This window comes from Thalassophryne amazonica, chromosome 15 (genome assembly GCF_902500255.1).
Source record: "Thalassophryne amazonica chromosome 15, fThaAma1.1, whole genome shotgun sequence".
NCBI lineage: Eukaryota > Metazoa > Chordata > Actinopteri > Batrachoidiformes > Batrachoididae > Thalassophryne > Thalassophryne amazonica.
Genome location: NC_047117.1, coordinates 58,125,304 through 58,146,529, shown reverse-complemented (window position 1 = coordinate 58,146,529; position 21,226 = coordinate 58,125,304). Strand labels below are relative to the sequence as shown.

At 43.3% G+C, this 21,226-nt stretch overlaps 1 protein-coding gene and 1 long non-coding RNA gene across 2 annotated transcripts in view; one reads left to right on the top strand and one right to left on the bottom strand.

Moving 5' to 3' along the window:
• Positions 1–1,887, bottom strand: part of LOC117526234 — a 19,418-nt gene extending 17,531 nt beyond the window's left edge. Inside the window, exon 1 of the long non-coding RNA XR_004565236.1 lies at positions 1,851–1,887. This is a non-coding gene — a long non-coding RNA (uncharacterized LOC117526234). The remainder of the gene's footprint in view (positions 1–1,850) is intronic.
• On the top strand, positions 579–21,226 carry LOC117526233 (CD209 antigen-like protein C). Its single transcript, XM_034188285.1, has 6 exons — positions 579–931; positions 5,035–5,124; positions 16,213–16,302; positions 19,632–19,774; positions 20,055–20,155; positions 20,947–21,226. Exons 1-6 carry the CDS (start codon positions 781–783, stop codon positions 21,122–21,124), a joined length of 753 nt encoding a protein of 250 aa, XP_034044176.1. The 5' UTR covers positions 579–780; the 3' UTR covers positions 21,125–21,226.

Here is a 21,226-nt window from a genome sequence, read left to right as displayed (position 1 = left end):
TCCCATGGACGACAGAAATAATGTGAACTAATGTCTCCATTATATCTGTACAGGGCAGCTGCTCCTGTCCATGGTCTGATGCAAAGTAACGTGTCATTGCACGCGTCAGACTCAGAGCTGACCGGATCTCACAGCTGTAATATACATTATTATTACGATCACCTTCTAACTCTGTAGGAGATGTGACATGGAACTGTTGTGCCAGGCCATGACAACATTAATAAAGATGAATCTTACCTCAAACAACGGTCCAGGAGTGTTTCACAACACACGGTGGATGTGGAGCCGGGACTGCAGCCTGTCACTGAAATCCTCTCACTCTGCTGCTGTGTGCTGCAATCAACCACACAAAAATAAATCCCATGTGATAATCCAACCATCACTTTGGATGCAATCTGACAGGTGTGGACGAGGTAATCTGGATGTATTCTGACACAGCTGACCATGCCTCCTTCCCTCCCGACTGCATCCGATTATGGCAATATTTGCTGTGTCGGGCTGGTTCCTGCACATTCTCGCTATGTGTGAGGGGGCCTTAATTTCATCCACCTTGAAAATACAAAAGCTCCAATTGGAGCTGGAATGTTAGCAGGTGTTTCAGTTGAAGAAAACTGCATGCAAATGGCAAACATTGAAAAACAAAAACAGCAGATCACACTGATTTTGTCCAAAAAAGAAAAAAAAGATGGCAAAACAGCTTCTTAAGCAATGGCAAAGTGACAAATGAGGAACAGCTCTGGCATGCATGTCTGACCAAATCTGAAACGCCAGTGGAGTTGTATGAAACCTCAAACTCTGTTTTTGTGCAGAAGGTTGAACATGGAAACATTTGTCCATAATGAAGAACCTGAGATATCTATGGAACATTTGAACATCCCTAAAGCACCAGCACAGATTTCTTCCTTAAAGAACCGCAATGCTGCAGAGTCTGGTGAGATGGAAATCCTCCTGCTCATATTATTTATCAGTGTCGCCATAGTTACTTTGAAAAGTTACTTTTTTAGTTATTTTTTTCTTTCATTTGTACAGTTACTTCATGAGCAGCTTTATGCAGTTATTTTATTAGGAGCTGCAGAAAACTTGTAACTAATAAGTAATGTAACTAAAAAGGTAACTAGTAATCTAACTTGGTTACTCTTAAGATTGAGTAATCAGCAAAGTAACTACTAGTTACAACCCCAATTCTAATGAAGTTTGGATGTTGTGTGAAATGTAAATAAAAACAGAATACAATGATTTGCAAATCCTCTTCAACCTACCTACCTACTTCTTCAGTACACCACAAAGACAAGATATTTAATGTTCAAACTGATAGACTTTATTGTTTTTGTGCAAATATTTGCTCATTTTGACATGAGCAAATATTTAAAGGTGATGTAACACAGAGGTAAACATACCACTGTCCCAGCTTTTTTTAAACGTGTTGCAGGCATCCATTTCAAAAGTGGCAAAAATAAATTTGCTTTTTGGATCAATATATGGTGCATTAAAGTTCCCATTATTTTAAAGTGTTAATCTAGGGAGCCAGCAGAGTTTTGCATTTTATTCATATATTACATTATTACATTGACTGTTGTTTTAATTATTATGCTAACAAACTGGCAGGGACTTTTCTCTCCACTCCACATGTACATGTCTCTGGAAAGAAGTGCACTGTAAAAGACTTTTTTCCAGTTTGATTCCTTATTCTTGTTTCAAGCAAAAAGCAATAGTCCACAACTTTCTATTTTGAATACTGACATATAAATCCATCCATCCATCCATCCATCCATGTTCTTCCACTTTATCCGGAGTCGGGTCGCGGGGGCAGCAGCTCAAGCAAAGCTGCCCAGACCTTTCGATCCACACACACCTCCCCCAGCTCCTCCGGGGGAACCCCAAGGCATTCCCAAGCCAGCCGAGAAATGTAGTCCCTCCAGCGTGTCCTGGGTCTTCCCCAGAGCCTCCTCCCAATGGGACATGCCCGGAACACCTCTCCAGCGAGGCGTCCAGGGGGCATTCGGAAAAGATGCCCGAGCCACCTCAAATGACTCCTTTCGACGTGGAGGAACAGCGGCTCGACTCCAAGCTCCTCCTGAGTGACCGAGCTCCTCACCCTATCTCTAAGGGAGCGCCCGGCCACCCTGCGGAGGAAACTCATCTCGGCCGCTTGTACTCGCGATCTCGTTCTTTCGGTCATGAGCCAAATCTCATGACCATAGGTGAGGATTGGAATGTAGATCGATCGGTAAATCGAGCGGTAAATACAGCGACCGCATCACTGCGGATGCTGCACCGATCCGTCTAGCGATCTCACGCTCCATCCGTCCCTCCCTCGTGAACAAGACCCCGAGATACTTAAACTCCTCCAATTGAGGCAAGGACACTCCACCGACCTGAAGAGGGCAAAACACTTTTTTCCGGTTGAGAACCATGGCCTCAGATTTGGAGGTGCTGATTTTCATCCCGGACGCTTCACACTCGGCTGCAAACCGCCCCAGTGCACGCTGAAGGTCCTGATTTGACGAAGCCAACAGAACCACATCGTCCGCAAACAGCAGAGACGAGATTCTGTGGTTCCCAAACCAGACCCTCTCTACACCCTGGCTGCGCCTAGAAATTCTGTCCATAAAAATAATGAACAGAACCGGTGACAAAGGGCAGCCCTGGCGGAGGCCAATGTGCACTGGAAAGAGGTTTGACTTACTACCGGCAATGCGAACCAAGCTCCTGCTGCGGTCGTACAGGGACCGGATAGCCCTTAGCAAAGGACCCCGGACCACGTACTCCCGGAGCACTCCCCACAGGGTGACCCGAGGGACACGGTCGAACACCTTCTCCAGATCCACAAAACACATGTGGACTGGTTGGGCGAGCTCCCATGAACCCTCAAGCACCCGATGGAGCGTGTAGAGCTGGTCCAGTGTGCCGCGACCAGGATGAAAACCACACTGCTCCTCCTGAATCCAAGGTTCGACCATCGGTCGAATTCTCCTCTCCAGTACTCTGGAATAGACCTTACCGGGGAGGCTGAGGAGTGTGATCCCCCTATAGTTGGAACGCACCCTCCGGTCCCCCTTCTTAAACAGAGGGACCACCACCCCGGTCTGCCAATCCAGAGGCACTGTCCCCAATCGCCATGCAATGTTGCAAAGGCGTGTCAGCCAAGACAGTCCCACAACATCCAGAGACTTAAGGTACTCAGGATGGATTTCATCCACCCCAGGAGCCTTGCCACCGAGGAGCTTCCTAACCACCTCAGTGACTTCAGCCTGGGTAATGGATGAGTCCACCTCTGAGTCCCCAGTCTCTGTTTCCTCTTCGGAAGATGTGACGATGGGATTGAGGAGATCCTCGAAGTACTCCTTCCACCACCCAACAACATCCCCAGTCAGGGTCAACAGCTCCCCACCCGCACCGTAAACAGTGCTGGTGGAGAGCTGCTTCCGCCTCCTGAGGCGTCGGACGGTTTGCCAGAATCTCTTCGAGGCCGACCGATAGTCCTCCTCCATGGCCTCCCCAAACTCCTCCCAGACCCGAGTTTTTGCCTCTGCAACTGCACGGGCTGCGGCACGCTTGGCCTGCCAGTACCTGTTAGCTGCCTCTGGGGTCCCACCTACCAACAAAGATAAGTAGGACTCCTTCTTCAGCTTGACGGCATCCCTTACTTCCGGTGTCCACCACCGGGTTCGGGGATTGCCACCGCGACAGGCACCAGAGACCTTGCAACCACAGGTACAAGTGGCCACATTGACAATGGAGGTGGAGAACATGGTCCACTCGGACTCCATGTCTCCAACCTCCCCCGGGATCTGGGAGAAGCTCACCCGGAGGTGGGAGTTGAAGACCTCACTGACAGAGGGTTCCGCCAGTCGTTCCCAGCAGACCCTCATGATACGTTTGGGCCTGCCAGGTCTGACCAGCTTCCTCCCTTCCCAGCTGATCCAACTCACCACCACGTGGTGATCGGTCGACAGCTCTGCCCCTCTCTTCACTCGAGTGTCCGAGACACATGATACGACTACAAAGTCGATCATCGACCTCTGGCTCAGGGTGTCCTGGTGCCACCAGCACTTATGGCTACCCTTGTGCTCGAACATGGTGTTTGTGATGGACAAACTGTGACTAGCACAGAAGTCCAACAACTGAACACCACTCGGGTTCAGATCGGGGAGGCCGTGCTTCCCGATCACCCCCTCCAGGTCTCACTGTCACCGCCCATGTGGGCATTGAAATCCCCCAGGAGAACAATGAAGTCCCCAGTCCCCAGTCTAATACCCCTCCCAGGGACTCCAGGAAGGTCGGGTACTCTGCACTGCTGCTCGGCCCGTAGGCCGAGACAACGGTGAGAGAACTGTCCCCGACCCGAAGGCATAGGGACGCGACCCTCTCATTCACCGGAGTGAACTCCAACACATGGCGACTGAGCTGGAGAGCAATAAGCAATGCAACCCCAGCTCTCCGCCTCTCCCCGTGGGCAACGCCAGAAAAATGAAGTGTTCAGCCCCTCTCCAGGAGTTGGGTACCAGAGCCCAAGCTGTGCATGGAGGCGAGCCCGACTACCTCTAGTCGGTATCTCTCAACCTCCCGCACAAGCTCAGGCTCCTTCCCCCCCTAGCGAGGTGACATTCCATGTCCCAACAGCCAGGGGCTGTGAGCATGGACCAGGCCGCCGGGCCACACGCCCTCGACCGCCATCCAATCCTCTCTGCACCCGACCCCCATGGCCCCCTCTGCAGGTGGTGAACCCACAGGAGGGCGGGCCCACGTCGCTCTTTCGGACTGAGCCTGGCCGGGCCCCATGGGCTAAGGCCTGACCACCAGGCGCTGGTGCGCAAGCCCCAACCCCAGGCCTGGCTCCAGGGTGGGGCCCCGGCTCCGCCATACTGGGCGATGTCTCGGTCCTTGATTTTTTTTTACTGGTCATGGAGGTTGTGAACTGCCAAATTGATCCTCAAATGTGTCATTGCTATGGAAAAAAATCCAGATCACCTCTCATGCACTATAAATACATTGTGTGCACATGCATGTGTCTGTCTGTTTGGTTTCATACAGGAAATAAGCTGTACATGCTGGTGGGCGTAGGATTTGGATTCCTGTGCATCCTGCAAGTTGCTGTCAACATTTCCCTCCGTCTTTCTCACTGTGAGTTGACAAAACTGAGGACATTGACACCATCTGATTCTTTTCAGAAAAAGGAAGTGGCCACCACACAAGCTCTGACTTACTGTTTTTGTGTTGTAACAGTTACTTATAACACTACCTGTTGCTGTGTATTGCAGCAGAATTTGTGGTTGGCCGTCTTTCCGAGAAAGAGATCACATTTGGGCAAATCTTGTTTTCAAATATTAAAATGTCATAGGGAACAATGCAATAGTGTTAAATCCCCACAAGAGTGGATGTTTTAATTTGGAGGGCATGTGTCTCTTTTTTGATGTTTTCTTCAAATGATCTTAATACAAGTGAGTTGCAGAATGTTTTTACACTCCAGTGTTCACTAGGGTACCGTTTTTACTGACTGAGGTGGTTCACACAAGTGGTGTGGTGGTGTCTTTGTAGGTAGATATACTGTAACTTTTATCCTTCTACAACATACGACATACCTATTACTACATGCATCACTGAGCAAATAGTGGCCAATTCAAGAATATACAAAGACGCCATGAATTGGCAAATTGGCTAAATTTAATTATTATAAATAGACTTCAGGAGTCTTTTCTTTAAATAATTTCATATTAGGTAAGTTATGTAACTGTCTTCTTGGGCATTGACAGTGAATATTTATCACTATGATGGCTTTAGACTTTTAGATGCCTCTTTTATCACCCAGGAAATGGCTGTGCTATTGTTATGAACCTGATTCTGAAGCATTCAATAGCTAGTAGACTGGATGACCAGCTGCCCCCTCTCAAAATATTTGTGGTGCAAGAAGTAAGCAGTTTGCTTTCTTTACATTGTGTAATTTCATTCAATACTTTAAACAAGATGACGGTCAGAGCTACTTGTTACTAGATGGTTCAGCCAGTGATGATGGTCACTGTATGTGATCAGAATCCTGAAAATGTTTTTCTACATGGGGGAAGATTTGACGACTCCCCCTCCAAAAAATTCCAGAAAATATTATAATTTGTTACATTTTGTACAGATACATTTAATAAAAAATACTAAACCTACTTGATATCTACAGGTATGTGTCCAGTCTGTGATTTGCATATTTTAAAAGATAACTAAAGCACCACTAGGGTTGGGTATCGAGAACTGGTTCTGTTCGAGTATCGTTAAGAAATGATTCGATCCACCGATATCAATAGTCTTTTTGCTTAACGATTCCCTTATCGGTCCTTCAGAGCGGTTGGGTGTGTTGTCGGGAAGAATTATAATTTTTCTACATTAATTACAGCCCCTGTAGCGGCTGAAATCCACAGTTTCTGCAGCGCGACACTACTTTGAAGCATGAAGCTTTGAAGCAATGCTTCGATCCACTGGCTCGTGGTTCTTTGATTCGCTGCTCTTCAAAAGTGGCAAGTCCGCTTCTTAACCCCTCTCAAAGCCATTAAAATATCGAGTCACTTTTGTATGGATTAAAGTCACAAACTGGGACGACTCTTGTCTTGTTGCAGTCAAGAAACGAGAGTCATCCTCCGTTCCGTTGGCACAGCTCCAAATGCTGCTCGGCTCTCTGCTGAGACAGTCTCCTTGGAATTAATAACTTCAAAATGAATCGCCGCTTTAAATAAAATGACACCTCTTTACAAACATTGTAATACAGACAAGAAACTACAGTCGACTAAAACGTTTTTTTTTTCCTCCCAAAATGAGATGCGCTGCATTCTTTATGAATTTCATCCTGATGTGCAGCACAGCACAGCTGCAATAGCTCATCTCAGATGTATGGAAAGATATTCATGCCAATAATGTCTGAAAGGAAATGATTTTGATAAAAACTACATATTTTGTTTATTTCTATTTATGTTCAGTGATCAAGGATCCACCATGTAGAGTTTATTATGTCCAGAGTTTAAGGATCCAGTAACCAATTTCATATTAATTTACTTTAAGACTCAATAAAATGTTGTTCAGTTTCAATTCTATTTCAATTTAAATAAGCTTATAAAGCGCCAAATCACAACAAAGGCCGTCTCAAGGCTCCTCACACAGAACAGTTCAACATAAAAAATTAAAATAAATAAATAAAAATTAAAAAAATAATACATAATTAAAAACAGAAGTAAAATAATAAAATAATAAAACATAAAAAAAATAAAAAACTATTCATAAGAAAGAGAATAAAAATAGGCTTTAATTCTTGACTTAAAAATGTCCACGGACTCAGACTGCTTCACAGTAGCAGAAAGACCATTCCACAGAGCTGGTGGGTGCACGATAAGAAAAAGCTCTTTGACCCACTGACATAGAAAACCCGTAAAGCCTACTTTTAGTACACAAAAAATTCACAAGAGGTATCGATAAGGGAATTGATAAGGAATTGGATCGATAAGCGGAATTGATAATGGTATCGATATCGATAAAATCTTATCGATACCCATCCCTAAGCACCACACTTGAAGAGTGCAAACCTCTGCCAACACTAGCTTCCAATTCAACAAACTTTTATTTTGGAAAAAAACTGTAAGGTCAAAGTCCTGATAGAAGTGGGTTTTCAAAAACTAAATTAGATGTGATCAAATGTCAGGAGTACAAAAATATGAATGCAATACTTTTGTTTTTGTTCCCATTTCTCATGAGTTGAACTCAAAGACCTAAAGCATTTTCTATATACACAAAAGACCTTTTTCTCTCAAATATTGTTCACAAATCTGTCTAAATATTCAGTTGGATGTACTGCCAAATTCTCTGATGGCAGAGAAATGAACATTCAATTAATGGGCAACAGATCTGGAGGACATTCCTGCAGTCAGCATGCCAATTGCATTCTCCCTCAAAACTTGCAGCATCTGTGGCATCGTATTGTGTGATAAAACTGCACATTTTAGAGTGGCCTTTTATTGTGGCCAGCCTAAGGCATACCTGTGTATGCTGTCTAATCAGCGTCTTGATATGCCATACCTGTGAGGAGGGATGGAATATCTCAGCAAAGAAGTGCTTACTAGCACAGATTTAGACAGATTTGTGAACAATATTAGATTCCATTAGATTCCATAAGATTAGATAGAACTTTATTAATCCCTTGGATAGACTCTCTCAGGGAAACTGAGGTTCCAGCACACTGTATAGCAGGACACAGGGTAAGAAGCATACAGACAATCAAAAGTCAAATCAAATCAATTTTATTTATATAGCGCCAAATCACAACAAACAGTCGCCCTAAGGAGCTTTATATTGTAAGGCAAAAGCCATACAATAATTACAGAAAAACCCCAACGGTCAAAACGACCCCCTATGAGCAAGCACTTGGAGACAGTGGGAAGGAAAGCTCCCTTTTAACAGGAAGAAACCTCCAGCAGAACCAGGCTCAGGGAGGGTCTGCTGGGACTGGTTGGGGCTGAGGGGAGAGAATCAGGAAAAAGACATGCTGTGGAAGAGAGCAGAGATCAATCACCAATGATTAAAAGCAGAGTGGTGCATACAGAGCAAAAAGAGGTGAATAAAAAGAAACACTGGGTGCATCATGGGAAACCCCCCAGCAGTCTAAGTCTATAGCAGCATAACTAAGGGATGATCCAGCCCTAACTATAAGCTTTTTCAAAAAGGAAAGTTTTAAGCTTAATCTTAAAAGTAGAGAGGGTGTCTGTCTCCCTGATCTGAATTGGGAGCTGGTTCCACAGGAGAGGAGCCTGAAAGCTGAAGGCTCTGCCTCCCATTCTACTCTTACAAACCCTAGGAACTACAAGTAAGCCTGCAGTCTGAGAGCGAAGCGCTCTATTGGGGTGATATGGTACTAAGAGGTCCTTAAGATAAGATGGGACCTGTTTATTCAAAACCTTATAAGTAAGAAGAAGAATTTTAAATTCTATTCTGGAATTAAAAGGGAGTCAATGAAGAGAAGCCAATATGGGTGAAATATGCTCTCTCCTTCTAGTCCCTATCAGTACTCTAGCTGCAGCATTTTGAATTAACTGAAGGCTTTTCAGGGAACTTTTAGGACAACCTGATAATAATGAATTACAATAGTAAAGCCTAGAAGAAATAAATGCATGAATTAGCTTTTCAGCATCACTCTGAGACATGACCTTTCTAATTTTAGAGATGAAGCAGCCCTACATATTTGCTTAATATGCGCATTGAAGGACATATCCTGATCAAAAATGACTCCAAGATTTCTCACAGTATTACTGGAGGTCAGGGTAATGCCATCCAGAGTAAGGATCTGGTTAGACACCATGTTTCTAAGATTTGTAGGGCCAAGTATAATAACTTCAGTTTTATCTGAATTTAAAAGCAGGAAATTAGAGGTCATCCATGTCTTTATGTCTGTAAGACAATCCTGCAGTTTAACTAATTGGTGTGTGTCCTCTGGCTTCATGGATAGATAAAGCTGGGTATCATCTGCGTAACAATTTAAAATTTAAGCAATGCTTTCTAATAATACTGCCTAAGGGAAGCATGTATAAAGTGAATAAAATCGGTCCTAGCACAGAACCTTGTGGAACTCCATAATTAACCTTCGTCTGTGAAGAAGACTCTTCATTTACATGAACAAATTGTAATCTATTAGATAAATATGATTAAAACCACTGCAGCACAGTGCCTTTAATACCTATAGCATGCTCTAATCTCTGTAATAAAATTTTATGGTCAACAGTATCAAAAGCTGCACTGAGGTCTAACAGGACGAGCACAGAGATGAGTCCACTGTCTGAGGCCATAAGATGATCATTTGTAACCTTCACTAATGCTGTTTCTGTACTATGATGAATTCTTAAACCTGACTGAAACTCTTCAAATAGACCATTCCTCTGCAGATGATCAGTTAGCTGTTTTACAACTACCCTTTCAAGAATTTTTGAGAGAAAAGGAAGGTTGGAGATTGACCTATAATTAGCTAAGATAGCTGGGTCAAGTGATGGCGTTTTAAGTAATGGTTTAATTACTGCCACCTTAAAAGCCTGTGGTACATAGCCAACTAATAATAATAGAATGATCATATTTAAGATCGAAGCATTAATTAACGGTAGGGCTTCCTTGAGCAGCCTAGTAGAAATGGGGTCTAATAGACATGTTGATGGTTTGGAGGAAGTGACTAATGAAAGTAACTCAGACAGAACAATCAGAGAGAAAGAGTCTAACCAAATACCAGCATTACTGAAAGCAGTCGAACATAAAGATATGTCTTTGGGGTGGTTATGAATTATTTTTTCTCTAATAGTTAAAATTTTATTTGCAAAGAAAGTCATGAAGTCATTACTAGTTAAAGTTAAAGGAATACTCGGCTGAGTAGAGCTCTGACTCTTTGTCAGTTGGCTACAGTGCTGAAAAGAAACCTGGGGTTGTTCTTATTTTCTTCAATTAGTGATGAATAGTAAGATGTCCTAGCTTTACGGAGGGGTTGTTTATAGAGCAACAGACTCTTTTTCCAGGCTAAATGAAGATCTTCTAAATTAGTGAGACGCCATTTCCTGTCCAGCTTATGGGTTATCTGCTTTAAGCTGCGAGTTTGTGGTTTAAACCACGGAGTCAGGCACTTCTGATTTAAGGCTCTCTTTTTCAGAGGAGCTACAGCATCCAAAGTTGTGCTCAATGAGGATGTAAAGCTACTGACGAGAAAATCTATCTCACTCACAGAGTTTAGGTAGCTACTCTGCACTGTGTTGGTATATGATTGAAGAACATAACAAAGAAGGAATCATATCCATAAACCTAGTTACAGCGCTTTCAGAAAGTCTTCTACTGTAATGAAACTTATTCCCCACTGCTGGGTAGTCCATTAAAGTAAATGTAAATGTTATTAAGAAATGATCAGACAAAAAGGGGTTTTCAGGGAATACTGTTAAGTCTTCAATTTCTATGCCATATGTCAGAACAAGATCTAAAGTGTGGCTAAGGTGGTGGGTGGGCTCATTTACATTTTGAGCGAAGCCAACTGAGTCTAATAATAGATTAAATGCAGTGTTGAGGCTGTCATTTTCAGCATCTATGTGGATGTTAAAATCACCCACTATAATTATCTTATCTGAGCTAAACACTAAGTCAGACAAAAAGTCTGAAAAATCACAAAGAAACTCACAGTAATGACCAGGTGGACAATAGATAATAACAAATAAAACTGGTTTTTGAGACTTCCAATTTGGATGGACAAGACTAAGAGTCAAGCTTTCAAATGAATTAAAGCTCTGTCTGGGTCTTTGATTAATTAATAAGCTGGAGTGGAAGATTGCTGTTAATCCTCCGCCTCGGCCCATGCTACGAGCATTCTGACAGTTAGTGTGACTCGGAGGTGTTGACTCATTTAAACTAACATACTCATCCTGCTGTAACCAGGTTTCTGTAAGGCAGAATAAATCAATATGTTGATCAATTATTATATCATTTACTAAAAGGGACTTAGAAGAGAGAGACCTAATGTTTAATAGACCACATTTAACTGTTTTAGTCTGTGGTGCAGTTGAAGGTGCTATATTATTTTTCTTTTTGAATTTTTATGCTTAAATAGATTTTTGCTGGTTATTGGTGGTCTGGGAGCAGGCACCGTCTCTAAGGGGATGGGGTATTGGGAGGATGGCAGGGGGAGAGAAGCTGCAGAGAGGTGTGTAAGACTACAACTCTCCTTCCTGGTCCCAACCCTGGATAGTCACGATTTGGAGGGTTTAATAAAAATTGGCCAGATTTCTAGAGATGAGAGCTGCTCCATCCAAAGTGGGATGGATGCTGTCTCTCCTAACAAGACCAGGTTTTCCCCAGAGGCTTTGCCAATTATCTGTGAAGCCCACTTCATTTTTTGGACACCACTCAGACAGCCAGCAATTCAAGGAGAACATGCAGCTAAACATGTCACTCCCAGTCCGATTGGGGAGGGGCCCAGAGAAAACTACAGAGTCCGACATTGTTTTTGCAAAGTTACACACCGATTCAATATTAATTTTAGTGACCTCCAACTGGCGTAACCGGGTGTCATTACTGCTGACGTGAATTACAATCTTACCAAATTTACGCTTAGCCTTAGCCAGCAGTTTCAAATTTCCTTCAGTGTCGCCTGCTCTGGCCCCCGGAAGACATATGACTATGGTTGCTGGTGTCGCTAACTTCACATTTCTTAAAACAGTGTCACCAATAACCAGAGTTTGATCCTCGGCGGGTGTGTCGCCGAGTGGGGAAAAATGGTTAGAAATGTGAACGGGTTGGCGGTGTACACGGGGCTTCTGTTTAGAACTATGCTTCTTCCTCACAGTCACCCAGCCGGCCTGCTTTCCCGGCTGCTCAGGATCTGCTGGGGGACAGCTAACGGCGGCTAAGCTACCTTGGTCCGCACCAACTACAGGGGCCTGGCTAGCTGTAGGATTTTCCAAGGTGGGGAGCCAAGTCTCCAATTCGCTCAGCCTGGCCTCCAAAGCTACGAACAAGCTACACTTATTACAAGTACCGTTACTGCTAAAGGAGGCAGAGAAATAACTAAACATTTCACACCCAGTGCAGAAAAGTGGGGGAGAGAGAGGAGAAGCCGCCATGCTAAACCAGCTAAGAGCTAGTAGCTGCGCTAAGCTAGCGGATTCCTAAAAACACACAAAGTGAATAATGTGTGAATAATTTAGAGGTGATTCAGCAGAGAGAGTGCTTTAATTAAGGCACGTGAAGATTACACTGTGAAATAAATCGTTATCTAGATCAATCTAACTACACAGATTAAACAGCTAACAGATACAGCAAAACACCGCTGTGCTCCGGAACAGGAAGTGATACAAGTCCACAGTGAGAGCCAACCACCAGTAGAGTGCAGTAGTCTGCAGTAGTAAAAAAGTGAAAGTAAAAAAAAAAAACAGCTTGCAAATATAAATATAAATACACAAATATAAATTCCAGTCATACTGATCACTACTGGTTTACTGGCTACTACTATTCCTCTCTTTCCTGTCCTCTGTCTTCCTGTTACTCCTCCTCCCCCTGAGTGAGAAGTTGTACAGTTGGCCTGAGGGCATTTTTCAGTCTGTTGGTCCTGCATTTGGGAAACAGCAGTCTGTGGCTGAAAAGGCTCCTCTGGTTGCTGATGACGGTGTGCAGAGGGTGACTGGCATCATCCATAATGTCCAGCAGTTTGTCTATTGTTCTCTTCTCTGCCAACGTCACCAGAGAGTCCAGCTTCGTGCCAACCACGGAGCCAGCCCATCTGATCAGTTTGTCCAGCCTGGATTTGTCCTTCTTGGATGTGCTGCCCCCCAGCACACCTTCAGGCTTTGCAACAATTCTTTGTTGTGCTTTGATTGTTTGTTTTTTACTGTTGATATGACCAAAGCAGGTGGTCACCCTACTGATTCTGGTCTGCTTTGGCTTTCTTCCTGTAATCAAAAAAAGCAACTGAAGGAGTTTTTCCTCGCCACTGTTGCCAATGTCCTTTCCCAGGGGGTGGGCAAGGTTAGACAAGGTTGTGAGTTGTGATTTGGCATTGTGTTATGAAATTCATTGTCAGTGTCTTGTCATTTATATTTAAAATCATGAAATGACACGCACATCACAAACTGTATTGGCGTGCAGGGTCAAAAAATAGCATCAAAAGCAAAAAGCAAAATCAAAAGCAAAAAAAGAGCAAAAAATATATGGTATTTTTGTAAATAGTAAATATAAATTGTCATTTATATTTACCATTAGATAATTGTCATAATTAACCATCACAATAATCCATGCAATTAATAGACATTTATCATTGCTTCGTTATGGATCACTTCCATTATATTGTAATGTGTTAACTTTATGTAGAACAAAGAACAAGCAGGAACCAATACAAGTCAACACATCCACCAGCAGCAAACACCCTTTACAGCACTTTGAATAAATATCTCACATCAGGTAGGACAGCAAACAATTTTTTTTCCATGTTATTGAATGTGTTATAGTTCTATTGTTCATTAAAGTCAATTTGGGGTTTCACTACTTGGATTTGAAAACGTCAAGTCAACTCTGGTAGAGTGCACTGATGCCAAATATCACCGCTTCCACCACACCATGTAACCACTCCGAGTCCCGGATGGCAACCACCAATCTATCCTCACCTCTCAAAAATAAATGTATCTGCTGCAGCCAGGTGAAATGTTTTTGTCCCCTTGATCTTTTCCAGCTACTGTGGTCTTCGACACAAAGGCACCTGCATGTTTGATCATACCCAAGAGAAATGCACCACATGGCCAAAATATCATAATTGATGTTCCTACAATCTCACTCCCAACTCAACACATTTTTACTCTTGGTCAGTGTCCCGTTCTGTCATGATATGACATCTTAGGGACCCTGTTGTGTCAATTCGTGGTGGGAAGGCAGTGCTTCTTTTGCTTGGGAGGAAGTAATAAATAATTTGAGAATCCAAGTAAATGCCAACCTGGTATAGCAAACCTGAGTATTTCCAATACCTCTGACTTATGCATATTTTTAACTATTTTTAAGTGGCTATACAGTAAATCCACTTTTTGTTTTTTTTTTTACTGCCGCCAGCACCACTACACAGTGGTCACACAATGTGTAGGTTGTGTATATACAGCTGAAAATGTTGTACTTTCAACCTTTAATATAGTGTTCAAAGTGACCTTGTGATAGACGGCATCAATGTTGTCCATTTCTGTGCAATTCTTAGGGCCCCTTCACACATAACACAACAAACGCAGAAACTGGAAGACAATCTACGAACCAAGAATGAAACTGGGAACCACGAAACATTCCACTTGCTGTAAGGAGGGACACGTGGTCAAACAGGCATGCACAATACACCGGTGATGGTTCTGTGCACAAACACAGCATCTGGAACATGTTGCAGCACATTGCGCCTCTGCTGTGGAGAAGAAAAATAAAAACCACACAAAAAACACCACAACTTATTGAATCCCTATTATCGAGCAGACAATACAAGTATGAACCGTCTGCGGTTAAATAACTCTGGTTAAATAAAAAATAAATGCCACTCACGGGATTCGAACCTGCAGCTTACAATTTAAAGCTCTGATTACCAGACGGAAACTGTGTTACAATTGCTGTCTTACAACAGGAGCATAAAAAGCATAAAAGACGATGTACAGAAGGGGAGGTTTTCGTCATCTTTAATTACGGCAAAAAAAGTGCCGTAATAACTGACAAAATGGTGTTTGTTACAGTGTATTTTGATGATATGTGACTGAAAGTGGCGTATTTGTCGCAGTGTTAGCTTGTCATAGTCCACTCACAGGACACACGTGTCCTGTCAGACAGACGTGACATTCGGATCGCCTGCTGCATGTCCACATGATCTGACGGTCCGTTTCACCTGGGACAGACTGTCAATGTGCACGCTGTGCGCACTCTCCAGCCCGTTGCAAAAGCGATATATATTTTACGTATTTCCACGTGAAGACAGCTGCACACACACAAGCATGTCACGGTGGACAGTTGCAAGGCCCTGTCCATCAAAACACAGTACGTGTTCTGCAGCTGTGATGACCAGGACAAGAGATGTCAACAGCTGTTGCTGCTGGCAGTGAGCGATGCCCCCTATCCATTCAGTGCACAGACCAAGGTGTCACTCTGTGATCAGATGAGAGGCACTGTGCTGTGTGTGCTCAGGCTGGCCGGTTCCCATCTGTACATACATATCAGCATATCATGCAAGTGTGCTCCCACCCACATGCCACATGTGTTGTGGGGGGCAGCGGGGAGGGGAAGCATGCGAACCACACGCACACCACGTGTTGGGGGGGAGCCCACACTCTGTCACACCACATGTGTACTTGGCAATACCACAGTCGTGGGGTACTTAGACAAATTTCACAGCCAGTCGCCTGCTCACTATTTTCATGCTGACAGCGCGAATGGTCACACATTTGGTAAGTGCACTTACCAAAGTGCATTTTGGTAAGTGATATTGGATGTTCGTGTGTGACACCTGGAATTTGGCTAACACCTGCCAAGAGAGTGATTGAATGGGCTCTCGCAGGGGTCTGTCTTTCAGCCGCTTGTGTGCGTGAATGGTTGTGGACAGGTGTACGCGTTAGAGGTGGCTCCGATTTTTCACGACTGGCATGTAATTCCTCCTTCGTACGCTAGTCAGCTTCAATCATGCTATGTGTGAAGGGGCCCTTATGTTGGTGTTTGATGCTCTCTCAGACAGCTCTGATCACCAACCAGCTCTTAGGACCAGATGCACAAACCTGAGTGATGAGAGAGATGAGCTGCGAATCCAGATGAAACATTTTGGTAAGTATAACGGTTGGCTCTTTGGGGACACAAGGACCCTGCAATAGGGGATTACATGTGTCAGTGCACATGCTCAGAAGTAGCCCTCGTGCAGCGCGTCATGGGATAGTCTGTATGCCTACAGCGGGTGTTGTAGACCGAATGGTCCCCCTTAAAAGTTGGTCCACCCTACCTTCACTGCACATGCGTCATTTCAGAGCTCAGCAGCATCACCAGCATTTCGCTGATCATCACCTCGTTTCTGCTTAAAACTGCACTCCAGTCATATCTCAGTGACAGATATCTGAAGCTTTTGTACAACAATCATTTCCATATAAATTCAGCATTATTTCATAAAGACAGCGGACCAATCAGAGCACACAGTAGTTGCTGCGGCGCCTATGTCATTTCAGAGCGCAGGAGAAAGCTGCTCTGGGTAGAGGGGAGAATTTTTGGGAGGGATTTAAGTTACATGTGAAATGCCGCAAGTTGTGCACAAAAGTACTACAATGGTGGTTCTGATGGAAATGGTTTGAAAGGATAAGCCTTGGGACTTTCCCTAAGCTGCTGGCGGCACAACTCATGTTGCAGCGGCCTTCACCCACTTTGCCTCAATTCGGATGACGGACTGCTTCAAGAGCACATAAACAATGTCAAATGTATATGTATTGTCTTTAATTTTGATGTGTGCCATTATTACGGTAAACAAGTAATAATTGTGGATTAATTGTTGTATTTTGTCTGAGGTAATTGGAGTGTAAACGTATTTCATTGTTGTTACATTTGTGATGACAATGACAATAAATCTCATTCATTCATAAACCATTGGTGTGTCTACCATGTAATTTTTCTGGCTGCTAGAGACTCTGTGAGTTGATGTCGGCTTGAACTTACTAAACTTTCACCTATTTCCAGTCCTTCCACTGTTGTGAATCCATTTGTTTCTAAGTGTTGCATTCTTGGGAAACACATAGAAGTTCACATGTTTATTCCTGAGATGGTTTTTGAAGCATCGAGGGACACAACAAATAGTCCCCGGCATTCTGAGCCTTTTGTTTACTTTATGAGCATGTCTGTGTGTCTGCAGCAGCCACACATTTCCCACAATCCCCTGCATGACCAAAATCCAATATTGCGGGTATACAATCTCCCTATTGAAATGCTTTTATTTTACCATAGTGTTTTGTTGATATTCTGAAAATATCACAACTTTTCCACAAATCGACAATGGAAATCCAGCTAATACTGTTAAATCTAAGTCTCTGATGCTTCTGGTGTCTGTTAAATAATATGTCATTAAACTCATGTTGCTGAACATTTGATATAAAACCTCTAAATATGTACAATTTACCCCATCACTCATCTGAATGGAATCTATTCGGTCCTTTTTCAAATGTGCAATTCTACAATTTACGAGGGCTGTCCGTAAAGTATAGGTCCTTTTTATTTTTTTCTAAAACTATATGGATTTCATTCATATGTTTTTACGTCAGACATGCTTGAACCCTCGTGCGCATGCGTGAGTTTTTCCACGCCTGTCGGTGACGTCATTCGCCTGTGAGCACTCCTTGTGGGAGGAGTCGTCCAGCCCCTCGTCGGAATTCCTTTGTCTGAGAAGTTGCTGAGAGACTGGCGCTTTGTTTGATCAAAATTTTTTCTAAACCTGTGAGACACATCGAAGTGGACATGGCTCGAAAAATTAAGCTGGTTTTCAGTGAAAATTTTAACAGCTGATGAGAGCTTTTGAGGTGATTCTGTCGCTTTAAGGACTTTTCACGGTGCGAGACGTCGCGCAGCGCTCTCAGGCGGCGTCATCAGCCTGTTTCAAGCTTAAAACCTCCACATTTCAGGCTCTATTGATCCAGGACGTCGTGAGAGAACAGAGAAGTTTCAGAAGAAGTCGGTTTCAGCATTTTATCCGGATATTCCACTGTTAAAGGAGATTTTTTTAATGAAAGACGTGCAGGCGGATTGCAGCGTCGGCTCGCAGCTGCCGTGACGCTCCGCCACAGGAAAAACACCTCTGTTGGAAGCCTTGAGGACAAGTTGGAACATGTCCAGCTGATAAACAATTTCTCATATACTCACTCCACTGAAAGCCATCAAAAGCCGCCTGGATTTTACAAATGGTTATCAACACGGAGGTGTTTTTCCTGTGCCGCCACGCCGCGTCGGCTACGTCCCGACGCGCGGACCCGTCCGCACGTCTTTCATTAAAAAAATTTCCTTTAACAGTGGAATATCCGGATAAAATGCTGAAACCGACTTCTTCTGAAACTTCTCTGTTCTCTCACGACGTCCTGGATCAATAGAGCCTGAAATGTGGAGGTTTTCAGCTTGAACAGGCTGACGACGGCGGCTGAGAGCGCTGAGCGACGTCTCGCACCGTGGGAAGTCCTTAAAGCGACAGAATCACCTCAAAATCTCTCATCAGCCGTTAAAATTTTCACTGAAAACCAGCTTAATTTTTCGAACCGTGTCCACTTCGATGTGTCTCACAGGTTTAGAAAAAATTTTGATCAAACAAAGCGCCAGTCTCTCAGCAACTTCTCAGACAAAGGAATTCCGACGAGGGGCTGGACGACTCCTCCCACAAGGAGTGCTCACAGACGAATGACGTCACCGACAGGCGTGGAAAAACTCACGCATGCGCACGAGGGTTCAAGCATGTCTGACGTAAAAACATATGAATGAAATCCATATAGTTTTTGAAAAAAATAAAAAGGACCTATACTTTACGGACAGCCCTCGTAAGCTTCTTTTTAGTTCCTCTACTGATGCTACATTGAATGGTGAGTTAATAACAGCTCCAGGTATGTCTTCTAGGTCCAAAATTGTACCGTATCTCTCTTTGTTTACATCCATAGGTGCCGGCTGTAGGCATACAGACTACCCCATGATGCACTGAGCAAGGGCTGCTTCTGGACATGGGCACTGACACATGCAATCCCCCTATTGAATGTGACTCTTTCACAATAACTGCCGTTCCCGCAAGGCATTCATAAGAACTGTAATTCTAATATTCATGGCAGTGGGTGGGTAAGTTCTGATAAATACTGTCATGGCGTTGTTTTCTCTGGTCAACATCCCCTTAACATTTGTCTTTTATAAGGTTCAACGAGTTCTCAGTCTCTTCTTCCGTCCACACATACGTACACATACATGTATTTTAGAATGTCATGTGACTGTTTCTGTAAGATACATGACCTATAACAGTGAGGGGAAAGTGCTTCCATTGCAGAATAATCAGAGGTTTCGTCCATATGCCCAGTGAAGAGAGTAAAAATAATGTTTCTTTTACTAATGGCAATATAAAGGCTCTGAATTATTTATTTTGTTGTCCTGAACAGATGACCTTTTCCAACAAGGATGGATATATTTCAGCCATAGGTTTTACTACGTGTCTCCAATCAAGAAAAACTGGCAGGAGAGCCAAGATGACTGTCTGGCAAGAGACGCACACCTGGTGATAATCAACAGCAATGAAGAGCAGGTGTGTGAACGTACAAGTATTTAAGTAAAAGCTTATATAAAGTTAAATTTCAAATTTATGAAAATTAAAAGGCTTTTGTTGGCAGTTGGAAGCATTATGTTGGTTAATTTTTGATGTATTAAAATAAGTGGCTATGATGAATGTCAGGAATTGTGTTTGAGATATAAGTGTGTTTGTATGACTGTGTGGATTTGCGAAAGAGTAAACATTTGAATTAATTCAAGGTGGAGAAATAGTATAATTTATTTTGATGTTCTCTTTCTTTCTCTCTGTTATCAAGGAATTCTCAAAAATATTCAACAGACCTTTGTGGATTGGACTGACTGACAGAGAGACTGAGGGAATATGGAAATGGGTGGATGGGACTCCACTCACTATAAGGTTACATTTTCATATGTATTTTAATTCAGTTCAGTTAGCAATTAGCCCAGCAGGAAGGTACTGAGTCCAAGTGTCAGGAGGTGATTTTTAGGACTTTCTGTAATTTGATATGAAATAATGCTGAATTTATGTGGAAATGATTGTTGTACAGAAGCTTCAGAGATCTGTCACTGAGATAGATGATGACTGGAGTGAAGTCTTAAACAGAAATGAGGTGATAATCGCTTAACGCTGTTGTCTCCAACTGACCTCCGTGTCAGAGAGGAGGGCTGTCAATCAAACCTCGGTCTCCAGAGATGACCAATCACAGCAGAGCCAGTGCCGACCTGGTTCTCTCCGCCATAGTGCCATAATCCCGCCCCATAGTGCCATAAGTTTCAAGCAAGTGAGCAGAAATTCTCTGCGCATGAGCAGAAATAAACGTTGCGTGAGCAGAAATCAAGTTTGAGCGGGCGGTGGGAGGATTTTTTAATTTCACGCATTCCCGAAAACCCAGCACATCCTCCTGATTGAGATCTTCTTCTTGTCTTGTGCGACAATTGGCATCAATCTTAATAGTGCATTATCACCACAATTGCTGTGAAGTGCCACAGTGCCTCTTTCAAGATTATTATAGGGAGTAGTTTGTCATACATGTCATGCATATTGTGGCCAAAGCTGATGACATACTGTCTCATATTTAAGTCACTTTGAAATATGTCACAGGACTAGCTAAACAAGATTTTAAAAACCTGACTTATAGCCCAGAAGATGTTACTTTTTGTATTATTTATTATGATTTTGGGTTTCAGATTCTGGAATGCAGGACAAGCGAATCATCACCATGGAGAAACTCAAGACTGTGTAGAAATAGCTGAACCACCCAGACTGTTGTTCTTCTTGCATCAAGGAAATGATTGGAACGATGTGCCATGTGGAAAACAAAACTTCTGGATGTGTGAAAAGACACAGCATGTAAACCTAAAATGATAAAAATCACTGCGCTAAATCTGAGAAATGTTATGAGAATGACTGTCTACCAGGCTTATCCCCAAGTTCGAACTGTTTTTGTCTTAGTTTCAGAAGGGCATT